The sequence below is a fragment of the Gadus macrocephalus genome, chromosome 8 (assembly GCF_031168955.1).
Source record: "Gadus macrocephalus chromosome 8, ASM3116895v1".
Classification (NCBI taxonomy): domain Eukaryota; kingdom Metazoa; phylum Chordata; class Actinopteri; order Gadiformes; family Gadidae; genus Gadus; species Gadus macrocephalus.
The window spans coordinates 4033121-4048487 of record NC_082389.1 but is presented as its reverse complement, the minus strand read 5'-3'; the positions used below and the strand labels follow the sequence as shown (position 1 = coordinate 4048487).

General features: G+C 42.7%; 3 protein-coding genes across 5 annotated transcripts in view; 1 reads left to right on the top strand and 2 right to left on the bottom strand.

Moving 5' to 3' along the window:
* wdr33 (WD repeat domain 33) overlaps positions 1 to 15367 on the bottom strand; it is a 373687-nt gene that overhangs the window by 98896 nt on the left and 259424 nt on the right. The window lies entirely within an intron of this gene.
* Positions 5240 to 15367, top strand: part of LOC132462545 (uncharacterized) — a 570484-nt gene continuing 560356 nt past the window's right edge. For both annotated transcript variants that reach the window (XM_060058103.1, XM_060058102.1), the window contains exons 1-3: positions 5240 to 5319; positions 5501 to 5562; positions 7026 to 7096. Coding sequence is in view for 1 of the 2 variants with exons in the window: in XM_060058102.1 (XP_059914085.1) it covers positions 7087 to 7096 (10 nt within the window). In the remaining variant the exon portion in view is untranslated. The remainder of the gene's footprint in view (positions 5320 to 5500; positions 5563 to 7025; positions 7097 to 15367) is intronic.
* slc39a6 (solute carrier family 39 member 6) overlaps positions 14465 to 15367 on the bottom strand; it is a 583352-nt gene continuing 582449 nt past the window's right edge. The window contains exon 14 of the transcript XR_009526876.1: positions 14465 to 14722. The gene's annotated coding sequence lies outside the window, so the exon portion shown is untranslated. The remainder of the gene's footprint in view (positions 14723 to 15367) is intronic.

Below are 15367 nucleotides of genomic sequence, written 5' to 3'. Positions count from 1 at the left end.
AGACATCTATCTAAAATTCTGTTGGTCAGAAACATGCATTGGTTGGGTGTGTGTCATCCTCATTTTTATCGTGTAGCCAGGTCCGTTGTCACACTCCACCTAGGTTGGTTTAACTCGGCTCCTCCAGAATCACGATATGTGATGATGAGGTTTAAATCGGTTTATTGCAGAGTTCACGGTGTGTGAAGACGGCTGATTTAACCTGTACACATTGATTGCCATAGTAGAGGCATAAAAGGTGACCAGACGTCTTATTTGATCACTGAAGTCTATTGAACTTATAATTCAGGGGCCGTATTCACAAAGGATCTTAGGGCTAAAAGTAGGTCCTAACTGGCGAATTTAGGAGTAACTCCTAAAAAGAATGGACGTGTCACTCTTAAATTTAGGACTCCTAACTTTTTTCACTAAGAGCAATTCACAAAGTATTTTAGGCCTAAAAGTAGCACCTAAGTCTAGGAGAGCCTAAAAGTCCTCAAGAGGACTCCTAACTCAGTAAGACCTATTCACAAAGAATCGTAAAATGCCTGCGAGACGAAATGTTAGGGTATTAAACTTGTTGTGGAGTTAATGCGCGATGCAATAATATCCCAGACTAACAGCAATAATCCGATTAGTCCCGAAATAAAATGTTTGGCCACACTACGTTTTTTAGCAACAGGCGAAATGCAACTTTGCAATGCCGACGATTTAAAAATATCGCAACCATCAGTCAGCCGTGCCATAAACTTTCCTTTGGACATTCAACAATTACACAGGATAAAAGCCAACTTCATGGCAATTGCAGGTATGCCCGGTGTGGTCGGTGCTATTGACGGGACGCACATAAAAATAATTGCGCCATCAAAAGACGAGGACGTGTTCGTCAATAGGAAGAAAGTGCATTCCATCAACACGCAGGTTGTTTTTGATGCAAATTTGAACATAGCCTACTGGATGTTGTTGCAAAGTGGCCTGGATCTTCAGCTACCCATGATTCGCGCATTTTAATGGTGAGCGGTCTGAGGCAGCTTTTTGAGATGTACCAGTTGGGTGTCACTTGCTGGGTGACAGTGACTATCCATGCAAGACGTGGCTTTAGACACCCTACCTCAATCCACAACCGGGAGCACAGTTAAAGTATAACATGTAAGTGATTACGCAGATTACGCTTAGTCCTATGCGTAAAACACATCGTATTGGCCCTTTGACGCCTTTTATTTGTTGAATCCATATTTATTATTGTTTACTGATAATTTCTTCCATATATGCTAGCGCACACAAACATACACGAAATGTTGTGGAGAGAGGAATTGGGCAGATGAAACGTCGGTTTCATGTCCTCCACGGCGAAATACGCCTCACCCCAGAGAGGGCAAGCACAGTAATCACTGTATGTGCCATTCCACACAACCTCTGCAAGCGGAGGAACATTCCACAGCCAGACGATGATTTAGGGATCACTTTGAAAACACATTTTAGGTAAACACCTTGGCACAAATCAGTCAACACTTGTGTAGTTCATAACATTTATTTTCTTTTCAATTTTACGTATTTTTATTGTTTGCTTTCTCTCTCTCTTGAACGTGCAGGCTACAACGTCATTATCGTTGTCTGCACAAAATTGTCATCATGCGTGTATTCTGCTAACTGCACTATAACTACTTAATAGGAATTCATTTCTAGCCTAGGCTATTTCCTTGTTTTTCGGTGATTCAGTGGGCTCGTCTGAACAACCAATCACCGAACTGATCGCTTCTAAACTCGTGCACGAGAATTGACGTAATCCATAGCAACGGCGCGTCACTCTTAGTTCACTCTTTGTGATTTATCCTTAGTAAGAGTAGGTCTCGGCTTTGTGAATAACTTTTAAGAAAAAACTCCTACGTAAAATGTTTTAGCGCGAGTTAGGAGCACTCCTAGCGGTAAGATAAAATGCTTTGTGAATACGGCCCCAGAAGAGTAGTTACATAAACAGAATCCCATGCCACACATAAAGAATAACCGGTTAATCTAACCTCAACTATTTTCCACCCATCTACTTGGGTGGCTACTTTCTTCTACCTGTCAGGCAATTTCTCAAGAACCAACTTGGGCGTGGTGAAACTGGCCTTGAATGCGGATGTTTTTACCTGTCATGGTTTTCCCGTCTCAGTTAACCCTGAACAGGCCCGCTGATAAGGCGCTAAATCTTTTGGAATTCATTATTATGCCATATGTATGAAAACAATCAAATACACCGGCAATATTTAGGTGATTAGTTTAGTTAAAAATATTCCATTACCATTGCATTCACTTAATGTGACCCAGAAGAAGTTTTCATCAGTTTTCAGCATTACTGTAAACAGCTGCATACAAGACTGACGAATCTGGTTCCCTCAACCGTTCATGCAGAATCGTGCATTTCTCCACGGGGCTCAATAAAGTATCTTCTTCTTAATCCTCCTAATAATGTTAAATATGACATGCAACGCACATGGATTAGCCTATAAGCCTTCATGTTTATATGCACATCCTCTCTCTCTCTCTCTCTCTCTCTCTCTCTCTCTCTCTCTCTCTCTCTCTCTCTCTCTCTCTCTCTCAACACGCACACACACACACACACACACACACACACACACACACACACACACAGTTCACATGCGCAACATATACACGCATGTCCCGTAGGTAGCAAATTCATGTTTTGGTTTGTATACTTTTCCACATAGATATATTTCTATACCTCATATTTTTTGGGACAAAGAGTTCACTTACAGTACACACACTTATTTCACACATGAGCTACATACAAACTCTCTCTCTCACAAACACACACACACTTGATGATGTGATATGCGTGCAATACTTTCTCGATTGCATGTCATATTTAACATTATTAGGAGGATTAGGAGGAAAGAAACAGGCCTTCCTAAACCTCCCCGAGGCCCCTGCTGTCTCTGGACCGTCCAATCAGGAGCCTCATAATAGACCCCGTCAGAGTGGGGGTTATGAGGTCCCAGTGACCAATAGGAGCCTCAGGATTTTCAGGTCGTAGAATTGCAGAAGTAATTGTAGGCTTTCGTTTTAAATAAAATGTAATTTAAAAGTAGCTTTTTTAGTGGAGATGATAGATGATAAAATATGTAAATTGTTGTTCACTAATAAACTAGGCAATCACGATGGAAAATTAAGTTGAAAGTTGAAATAATAACAATTCCTAGGTGTTTAAAATAGATCTATATTGACGCCCACCTCCAGCACTTAATCCCCCGGGGTCAACCCTTGGCCAGGCAATGGTCACGAGTTGTGGTGGAGGTGACATGGCAGAGTCAGGGTCCAAGGTGGAGGTGGTAGGGACACCTTATCAGTGCCAGTCTGTCAGCCCGGGGTCCAAGGTGGAGGTGGTAGGGACACCTTATCTGGGCCAATCTGTCAGCCCGGGGTCAGAGTTCAGCAAGGCCATCATGCTATCAGAGGCTGGGATCAAATGTGTGGGAAGGATTAATGGGTTACACTCCTCCAGCCTTCACTTGATATATGAGGGATATATTCACTATATATAAGAGTATATATCCTTGGAATAGAATAGATGAATTGATAGCTAGCTGGGCAAATTAATAGATAAATAAATAAATACATACGTAAATAAATAAAAATGAATGTACATACTGTGATGGAAAGTCTACATGTTACGTTTTTCTTTATGAACTTAGGGTTTGTATATCTGGTTAATAAAGGCTTTTGGTTTATTGGGGGCCCACTGCCATCAAGGATCCGATCTAAGTGTATAAAAACTCCTGACTTTAGTCACTCAGCGGACTTTAGAGTATGAACTAAGACGCAGGGCGAACTCCCATCTGAGGCCTCAGATTATTGTTGTGTATGCCTGTTATGTTGTTTGTTGATGCATGTTGTGATGCATCTTTGTTCGTACTTTTATTACAAATTTATATGACCACCAATTGTCTACAAGTATTGTGTGCTTATTGCATCTAAATATCTTACCTGTCTTAGACGCAAATTCTGATAGAGAAATTGCCACGACAATACAAAAGTAAATGCGTTGAGGATTTAAAACTGCCTTTTTATAAGCCTACTAAATGTTGCTTTTTTTTTATTGTTCAGCTCTTCTGCTTGACCTGTTGGTTAACCAACAAATCCTGATGGACCAGCAAAAGACCATGATACGCATGATCCCAGTCCCCCACAGACCCACCAGGGAGCTCAGAGGACGTCCACCACCTCAAGGCATACTGCCTGTTGTCATGATCCCAGACCCCCACAGACCCACCAGGGAGGTCAGAGGACGTCCACCACCTCAAGGCATACTGCCTGTTCTCCTCTAGGGGATAAACTGTCTCTGGAGGTCCTGGAGGGCGACCTGGAGAGCCAGCGGGACCTTCGTCAGGAACTGGTGTGCTGCTTTTGATTTTCTTTGTTTCCCATACATAGACCAATGTGTGGCGCAGCGCCGCCACACATTGGTCTATGTATGGGAAACAAAGAAAATGCAGGCATACACTACAATAATCTGAGGCCTCAGATGGGAGTTCGCCCTGTGTCTTAGTTCATACTCTAAAGCAGGGGTTCTCAAAGTTTTGACAACCGAGGGCCAATTTAGGAACCCAAAATTTGACTGAGGGGCGCCAAAGGAAAAAAAATGTTGGCGGGATACGCCGTCAGCATCCCAGTGGTGAGAAAAAACATTGCACCCGCACCGTGGACCTCTGGGAGTGAGGTCAAGTGAGGTCTAAATCATGAAACTGAGGTTCACCCTTTCAAAGTAATGTACAGCCGGATTAAAACTAAAAAATGTAAAAGGATTTAATTGAAAGCTAGAGAGAGTCGAATTTTCTCTTTATATTTCTTTAAATTAATATTGATTAAAAAAAAAAAAAAAAAGTTTTTTATTTTTTTTTATAACTTACATAATTATGTATGTCATTGCGGGCCGCCAGGAATGATTCCGCGGGCCGCCATTGGCCCGCGGGCCGCACTTTGAGAACCAATGCTCTAAAGGTACGCTCGGCAAAGTCCGCTGAGTGACTAGAGGGAGTTTTTACACACCCCCTCCGTTGATTGGTCGACAGAATCATCACTTCCGGGTGACGCGGGGATAAAAACAAACAAACAGTAGCCTCGAGGTATTATTCTTTACAATTAACATGTCGCGTAAAACGCTTGCTTGGGCGAACAAGGAGGTGGAGACACTCGTCTGCATTCTTGGGGAGGAAGACGTTGTGACTTCAAATAATGAGCTAGCCACCGCCCCTCCTGGGTGTAGCCCACCCAGCTCAGCTTTAAGAGGCGCCGTAGAGAGACTGAGCTCTCATCCTGCTCTCAGCCGGGACAGCCAAGGTAGGACAGAAACGTGCTTTGATCAGTTATATTGACACCTGATACAATAAAGTTGTTGCGGGTGGTACTGATTTGGTGCCCCCGTTTGGAACGTTATCACTCGAGTGGACGGAATGGATGGGCGTTTCATTGTGATTCATATTATAGCAAGTGTGGTATTTAACACTGAGCATTTCATTAGGTCTACCCGGAGCTGGTCTTATCTCTGTGTTGAAGGCTGAACCTGGACCTGGGCCAGACCAGGTGCGTTCACGTCATTGTATTGTAAAGTATAGGCCACCTCACAACTGCTATGATTAAACTTCTATTGACCTGCTACAGCGCCAGAATAAAACAGTTATATGTATTTAAGTTGACAAGTTAAAGTTAAAGTTGATTGCAGTGTCGATAGTTTTGCTCTAAAATCTATTTTTTGATTGCAGTGTGGAAAGTTTTGCTCTCAAACCTATTATTTTTGATTGCATAATAAAGACACAAATCTACCTCCATAGAGACGGAGCTGATTTCAAAGAAATGGTAGAAATAGGGCCGTCTAACTGACAGACATTCTTCAGACTACTCTAGATGCCTACTGTCCGGTTCACCGGACAGTAGGTCTATGCACCTTCACGCACAAGGACATTAGTGCCCATGCATGTGCCGGCGTCAAAAGTATTTAAATCTAAAGATGAATGTTGCACAATAAAAGAAGGGTTAAAACCTTTAGGTACCGATTTGTCAGCTCAAAGTCAGAGTTGTATCACAAAATGAAAGTTAAATTATTTCAAGGCGTGATGGGAGTAGTATTCAAATCACCGTGGAGAGTCCATTTAGCGTGTTGGCGTAAAATAGGTTTCCAATAACCACACCTGGTTGCAGCATAAACATATATAATTAAGTATACAGACAGTTCTGAATATACACTGTCATACATCTATCAACAAACCTAGAATAACATGAACATAAACCGGGCTGCAAATCTTTTTTTCCCAGTAAAATCCTGCCTCCTGATTGGTTCAGAGATATACGTATCATGAATATTCGCGCTCGCGTGGACTTAATAGTTTCGCTGGCCACTGTACTGTTTAGGGTGTAAAAAATGTCTGTGAGCTGTGCTGTGTGTGTGTGTGTGTGTGTGTTTAGAGAGAGAGAGAGAGAGAGAGGGGGGAGAGAGGAGAGAGAGGGGGGGAGGGGGGATGTGTGTATAAACATGAAGGCTTATAGGCTAATCCATGTGCATTGCATGTCATATTTAACATTATTAGGGGGATTAAGAAGAAGATACTTTATTGAGCCCCGTGGAGAAATGCACAATTCTGCATGAACCCATCACAGTGTAGCGTTCAGGTACCGACTCCAGCTCTTGTGCACTTACCTTGTTCATCCACAGGGTGGGGAGGAAACCGGAGGATTTCTTAGAAATGGTGTGACTTCAAATAATGAACTATAGCCACCCCCCCTCCTGGGTGTAGCCCACCCAGCTCAGCTTTAAGAGGCACCGTAGAGAGACTGAGCTCTCATCCTGCTCTCAGCCGGGACAGCCATGGTAGGACAGAAACGTGCTTTGATCAGTTATATTGACACCTAATACCATAAAGTTGTTGCGGGAGATACTGATTTGGTGCCCCCGTTTGGAACGTTATCACTCGAGTGGACGGAATGGATGGGCGTTTCATTGTGATTCATATTATATCAAGTGCGGTATTTAACACTGAGCATTTCATTAGGTCTACCCGGAGCTGGTCTTATCTCTGTGTTGAAGGCTGAAGCTGGACCTGGGCCAGACCGATGCAGCCAGGTGCGTTCACGTCATTGTATTGTAAAGAATAGACCACCTCACAACTGCTATGATTAAACCTTTATTGACCTGCTACAGTACCAGAATAAAACAGTTATATGTATTTAAGTTAACATTTGTTTTGGAACATTTTGTCACACACACACACACACAGGGCCGACGGACTGCGGGGGAAAGTGAGGCAGTCGTGGGGGGGCCCAAGGCAGAGGGGGGGCCCGTGGCAATGAAAAAAAAATAAAAAAATTGAATCATCCACCAGCCCATAGTGTTAGGAGTCGCACACGGCCTTGTCTTCTTCCCCCCCCCCCGCCTCCCCTCGTCAACAATTGTTCTCTACCCCCCCCGTCAACAATTCAGCGCAGGGGGCTGGTAGGGGGAATTCGGGGGGGGGCCCATCAGTACCTCTTGTATAGGGGCCCAGGATTTGGTCTCTCTCTCTCTCTCTCTCTCTCTCTCTCTCTCTCTCTCTCTCTCTCTCTCTCTCTCGCTCTCGCTCTCGCTCTCGCTCTCGCTCTCTCTCTCTACTGGCTCTTTCATTATTTGAAGTCAAACCATTTCCAAGAAATGCTGTTGCCATCCCATCTCAGCTTTAAGAGGTGCGGTAGAGAGACAGAGCTGATTTCAAAGAAATGGTAGAAATAGGGCCGTCTAACCAACAGACATTCTTCAGACTACTCTAGATAAATGCTGTCCGGTTCACCGGACAGTAGGTCTATGCACCTTCACGCACAAGGACATTAGTGCCCATGCATGTGCCGGCGTCAAAAGTATTTAAATCTAAAGATGAATGTTGCACAATAAAAGAAGGGTTCAAAATTTTAGGTACCGATTTGTCAGCTCAAAGTCAGAGTTGTATCACTAAATGAAAGTTTAATTATTTCAAGGCGTGATGGGAGTATTCAAATCATCGTGGAGAGTCCATTTAGGGTGTTGTCGTAAAATAGGTTTCCAATAACCAGACCTGGTTGCAGTATAAACATAACATACATAATTAAGTATACAGATGGTTCTGAATATACACTGTCATATATCTATCAACAAACCTAGTATAACATGAACATAAACCGGGCTGCAAATCTTTTTGCTGTGGGTGAGAGAGAGAGAGAGAGAGGGGTGGGGGAGAGAGAGGGGGGGAGGGGGGATGTGTGTATAAACATGAAGGCTTATAGGCTAATCCATGTGCATTGCATGTCATATTTAACATTATTAGGGGGATTAAGAAGATCACACTTTATTGAGCCCCGTGGAGAAATGCACAATTCTGCATGAACCCATCAGACAGTGTAGCGTTCAGGTACCGACTCCAGCTGTTACACGCACGCATGTCTGTACACAAACATGCAGAGGTTTTCCTGACCTGTTTATGTCTCATTTTCAGATCACATCAGGGATATTTCTACGAGGATCAACCTGGTTTCAGACAGGGAACAAACTGTTGATTGTCAGGGCTGAAATTCCTGCTATCTTCTCAACTCCTCAGAAGATCTTACAACCGTTTGAATTAGTCAGAAATCAGAGAAGTTAACAAATATTGCTACAATGTTTAATTCTTTTAAAACAGCGGTTTCGCCCTGCCCTAAGCGGTTGGCAGAAGCTGTTAAGATAGAAGGCAAGAAGATTGAAGGACGTTCAGGTACTCTGGACGTTTACACTCTTCCTCTGGAAGCCCAGTCCATGGAGATAGAGGGATGCAAATGCTTCATGTTTGGAAAAGAAAACCGTGGTAAAAAGAACCGCACCATCATGGTTCTAGGAGCCACTGGGGCGGGCAAGTCCACCATGGTCAACAGGATGATCAACTACATCTTGGGTGTCACAGGGGACGATACCTTTAGATTCAAGTTGGTAGACGAAGGCACGGCCAAGTCTCAGGCTCACAGCCAGACCTCTAATGTCACCGTGTACAAGCTCAACCACCGAGAGGGCTTCCAGATCGACTACTCCCTGACTATTGTGGACACGCCGGGTTTCGGAGACACGAGAGGCATAGAAAGAGATGGGTTGATTATGAGTCAGCTAGAAAATTTATTCTCGGCTAAAAGTGGAATCAGCGAGATTGATGCCATCTGCTTCGTGGCCCAAGCGTCTCTCGCTCGGCTTACAACGACACAGAAATACGTCTTTGATTCGGTGCTCCGCATATTTGGCAAAGATGTGGCAGAGAACATCCGGATTCTGGTGACATTTGCAGATAACACAAAACCTCTGGTTCTCGGGGCGATCAATGAGTTCGGGGTCCCATGTCCTAAAATGAAAAATGGTTTACCAATTCACTTCAAATTCAATAACTCTATACCTGGTGCATGCAACGAAAATGAGGGGGGTGACATTGAAGAAGATGGAAACAATGATGAGGATGATGATGATGATGATGAGGAAGAAGAAGGCCTTAAAAAGTGTTGGGACATGGGAACCAAAAACATGAAAAAATTATTTTCTGATCTGAAAGTCATTGAGACCAAGAGCTTGACCTTAACCAAGGAGGTGCTCAGACAGAGAGCTCAGCTGGAGATCTCCATTGAGAATATCGAGAATAAAGTGAAATTGGCCTTAACTAAACTTGAGGAGATTAAAAAAGAATCTCAAATTCTCCAAGCATACGAGTCAGCTATCGCAGACAGTAAGGAATTTGATTATGAGGTCAGCGTCACCGGGCCTGTTAAAGTTAAAACCGAAGAATACTCAATGAACTGTGAGGAATGTAATGTCACTTGCCACAAATCATGCTGGGTAAGGCCGGGTATCGACCTGGTTAAGGCTGTGGTAACGTTTCTTCCCACAATTCCAAGTCCCGTGACAAATTATTTTTGTGAGATCTTTACCTGGGCTGGTAAATGCAAAGAATGCAAAGGCGAGTGCCCTACAACGAAGCATGCCCTGGAGGCTTTCTACTGGGGTTCCGAGACGGTGGAAAAAAAACGAACCTACGAGGAGTTGAACAAACAGTATGCGAGGGCCTCTATGAAAGCCATGTCCGTTGGTGACATCATCAAACAGATGGAGCTGGATTACGACCACCTAGAGGACGAGGTGGTCAGGCTGATGGAGCGCTCAGCCCAGTGTCTCAACACCCTGAAGGAGATCGCTCTGAGGCCCGATCCAATCTCAACACCTGAATACATCGACCTGCTGATAGAGGGAGAGAAGTCAGAGGCCAAGCCTGGCTACCTGGAGCGCATCAATAAACTCATGGAGCTGAAGAAAAAGGCCATTACCACGGGGGAGGTTGCTAGTGGGGCCACAGCACACTCAATTTTGCGGCAGGACAGTCCACTGGTTAGTACCTCTCCCAGCACAAACCCCCAAAAAAAGAAGTTAATATAGGCTCTTAATACACGGCTCTTGTCAATGCTGTAGAATGTTCTGTTCACTTGCATGGGCCTTCCCGACTTCCGGCAGTCAATTATTTTTTGACAATTAACCGCGTCGGGTTCGCCCTGCCAGGGCTTATTTTCCGATAATCTTTACTCGATTTGATTTAATTACATGGACGCTCTTGATGAGAATTAACAGAGTAATGAAATTGATAGCAATGTTTTTAAACTGTCTTTCTTATTCGGCATTTGCAAAGTAAAGTGTGAATGCATTTTCCTAATTCAGATAGAGGAGCGTTCTTCCTTGCTTCACTGGTCTGTTTAGCCTAGATGCTGGGTTTGGAGCCCCCCCACAACCTGTTCACTCTCTGGCTGAGGTAACATTGAAGTGAGACTTCTGTGATTCGCTCAGTCTAGATCATGATGTTGAAATGAACAAATAAATGTATTCCCCTGATTTTATTCCCCTATTTTTGAGTTTATTACCCTGATTTTGATTTAATTTCTGTTGTTCTGTGTACTTTATATGCTTGGCCGCATACTCCACTCAAGCTGGAACACTGAGTCACTGAGTGTATTGACTTACTGCTTCTGTGTCCTAATTTCTCAAGTTAATTCGCAAATTTGTATGTATACGTAACACACACTTCAGCACATTGGATTATGACTGATGTACTTTTATCATGAGATGAATACATTTCTTATTATTTTTTAATTCATGGTTTGTTGCGTTCTTCATCAGTAGTTTATCAATGTAGATGTTATGGCAATTCATGATGCATTATTTTTAAGTTTGGGTCCCGGGAGACACATATTTCTCCTTTGGGTATTTACTAGAGCTGTCAAGCGATTAAAATATTTAATCGTGATTAATCACATTAATGTCATAGTTAACTCACGATTAATCGCAAATTATTTTTCAATGCTAAATATCCCTTGATTTTTTTGTCCCATAATTCTTCTCATTTTAATTCTCTTATCAACATGGTGAAGTGCATCGGCTTGCCTTGTGCAAATGATTTTTTATTGATAACAACATTGGCATATACTGATCAAAACAGGACGATACAAAAAAAGAGCCTATAGTGGAATTAAACGACTGCTTTGAACAAATATAATTTGAACATAGCAGTCAGGCTACTGCTTCTTTGTTTTGAGCTAAAGAAAAAAAAAAAAATATATATATTTTTTTTTAAATAAAATAATTGCGTTTATCGCGCGATAATTTTCTTAACGCCGTTAGAATTGGTTCGCGTTAACGCCGTTAATAACGCGTTTAACTGACAGCTCTAGTATTTACTAAAGTATAATCATGTTGATCATGCGTTACCTAAAAGAGAATTAAAGATGATAACAATGATCTGTGTTGACTTTAAACCTTTTTAATTGATTAATGCTCATTGTATATTCTCCAATATTAGTTTAAAGTTATTCTTTGCAGGCTGCCCCTTCTTGTCAGTTTTAATGAGGTCATGAAACCACCAGCAGGGGGCGACAGTCAGAGATGGGTTTTGTGTTAACTTTGTATAAAGGCACACACACACTAGGCCATATGTACCGTTGTGGGTGTCAGATTGACTTGGCTGCCAGATCGACTCTGGGTCCTGCGCTTACAGATGACGTATCGACACTTGAAGTATCGACACAAGCCAACGGACAAACCCAGAAGGGTTTGTCCGGGGCTCAATCATGGACATAAAAAGAAGGCTCAATCCGCTCAATCCTTGTTTTTAAAGGCACCCAGTGCAACTTTATGTAAACATTCAATGAAAAATAAACATTCAATTATTTATTTTTTTTACACATAGTAAGTTTATATAACTCCATACCATTACATATCGACATTCAAGGAGCAAAGATGAGACGTCGTTGTGTGGTGAGAACTGATAGAAAATCGTAAACAACAACAATCGCCGGTGGGGAGAAGCCATTTTTCCATCTTTGCTGCTTAAATGTCGGTATGTAATGGTATGGAGTTATTGAAACTTACTACGTGTAAAAAAGACTAGAAATTGAATGTGTTTATTTTTAAGCCTCGAAAGTTGCACTGGGTGCCTTTAAGACTCGATAAGTAGATTGGCAAAAACTGTCACAATCTCTTTGTTCGTCAATCTACCTATCGAGTCTTGAAAACAAAATGATGTCGACGGGTGATCTGATGGTATTGTGTGTATAAAATGTCATTTTTAATAAACAATCTGTACACTTACAAAGTTCTCAATGCCTCGTTTCATATGTTAAGACCCTTATTATAGTACTACCAAAGAAGTGTCGGGCTACTTCTAGCCTTTTAAGTGGTTTAAAATAGCGATTTAGTTTTTGCCATAACCACTGCCCCATAGTTCCAAGTTTATAGCGTTTTGATAGATTCGGCTAAAAACAGCCAACTTAAGAAAGCGTCTATATGCTTTGTGCTCCAAAACGAACGTTTCAACTCGTTATCATACAAAACATATCTCAAATCCATTTTACACCGGAATTACCTTTAACTGACTTTGTTGCTTATTTGGAGCCGTTCTACTCAGATACAGCCCTCTCTCACTGAGCGTTTTTACACTACCAAATAGGCCGTTTTACGCACGCCTTTTTCGCGGCACGGTCCGCGCGTTTACACTCCCCGAGGTAAATTTCCTGCTTGAGCTAGAACCCAGATTTAGCCTCCCGGACCCTGCACACATTGGTGGTTTATTGGGTTTCATTCTGTTGTAAATGCGAGGGGGGGGGGGGGGGGGGCTTGGGTAGTGGTGTTGGGCTGCGCGATATGATCATGAGCAGTTAACTTGAGAGAAAGTGAAATCCACGAGTTGCTGATAATGTGAGAGAAGGTGATGCGGTCGTATTAAACAAAGACGTTGAAAGATGGGGCGATCTACGAGAGAGACGCAGAGGAACTGTCCTTACGAGGCTTTTATAAAAAACAAGTGGTCAGCAGAATACGTTGGCGTTTTTGCACTTGTAAATAGTTAGTCGCGTTTGTGGCCTACACTCAGACGTGAACGTAATCATGCATGCGGGTGTCTTCATTCATAATTTTTTTTTAAACATTCGGGAGTGTTCAAATTATTCTAAAGAGGTCTAGACACCGTGCGCAGCCCCGCATTCTCCAGTGAACCAAGAAAGCCCGCGCCGTGACGAATGGGGTATTTTTGATCAAAAACTCAACTTCACTAACGCACCAACGTGAAACGCTTGCCGTCATGTTTAATGGGAAAGAATGTTTATTTCAGAATTTAAACTTGCTCAGGATGAAAAAAATAAGTTACCTTTTTTTTTTAATATTAAAAAATAAAATCGGAGAATCCCTTGCAGTACTCCACGGTATCCCTAGACCTAGAGGTACGCGTAGCCCCATTTGAGAACCACTGCTGTAGTAGGGTTCCGTTATTAGGTCATATCAGCTCATAAAAGCGGAGCCATGCTCGGGTAAGCAGCTTTATTCTGTTCTGGAGCGTCACAAACACAGAAACACACCAAGCGGCCCAAAGACCTGGTACGCATGAGAAGCAAATGAGAAGGTACCTTAATTATACTGGTTATGGGTAGGAGAGGAGCGGTCAGTTTAACAGCAGTAGGCTATCACAGTGGAGCCCTAACAGCAGTCAGAAGGCAAGACATGATCAAATAAAAAGACCTCTAAAACATAATGGCATTGGCTCAACCGTGACCCCAGTTTGAATTTGAAAAACAACTCAGTAGTGCATGTTGGGGGTAGGAGGATATTGGAAGATTGAAATGTTACGTTTGATTAAAGTTTAGACACCAAGCCACTTACTTTTGTATTTGTACATTAGCGACCCATGCATGGCCAAATGCAAGCCTGTAATTTCTTCAAATAAGAATAAGCCCTTTACTGTTATTTATGACATGCCCTGCCATTGTTCCGATGAGATGCATTTCCATTTTTCAACAAAAATTTCAAGCAGTAACAAGCAACACAGTGCAGTGAATCAGCGACAGTGTTTACAACTTGAACCTAGAGACCCGAACAGTCTCCACCTCAGCAGACCCTAAAGGAACTAAAACCAGTTGGATCAAAGTGACAAAGAAAATACAGTTTAGTCTGCGCCATCTTCTACATTTAATTAAATGAAGACGAGCAGTTTTACAACATTTAAATACTGGTCCTGGAAAAGGTCTTCATACCCAACACAGGTCAGTTGACTCGCTCTGGGGGCATGAAGGATATCGATTAATGGTTGAATAATCAATCATATTAAATACACCTTTATACCATCAAATACGTCCTTGTAGACAATTGTTTCAATCCAAACAGAATGGTTAAAGTATTGCAACACTACTAAAAAAACATGACCTTTGTATGACTATTAAAAAAGAAATTACGCTGTAACAAAAAACATTTGGCGATCTTAATGTACATAAAAATGTAACATGTTTTGTCATGACATGAAATCACAGCATGGCACCAGTATGAACTTGTACCGGCCCGAAGGTACTGTATCGGCTTCAAGATGTACCCTACTGGACCCGTTTAGGGTACAGGACTACACATAGTGTTACAGCAGTTCTGTACTGGGTCTATAGTACTTTGTACCGGGTTGTAACTGTACTGGCTCTACAGGACTTGAAGAGTAACGGGTTCTAGAGTACTTGGTGAATACCGGGTTCTACCCGGCGATGAGCAGCATGATGGCGAAGCCCAGCAGGATGCCGGCGTTCTGAAGCAGGAAGAAGCCGCAGTGGCCCACGCCCTGCTCGCCCGCGTTGTTGTGCAGCATCTCTGGCATCTGGGGGTCAAAGGTCACCAGGGTGACCAGGGCTTTATTTTGGAACAGCAGCAATGAAAAAAACTATTTGTGCTCTGCGACGGAGAACAACAACCACCTCGTCCCGTTTTGAGGGAAAGCCCAAAGACCAGACGTCAAAGGTGACATATTGACTACCAGGTGTGATTGTGGTTAGCCGTTACAATCCTTGGGTGAATCCACCTAGATGTGTG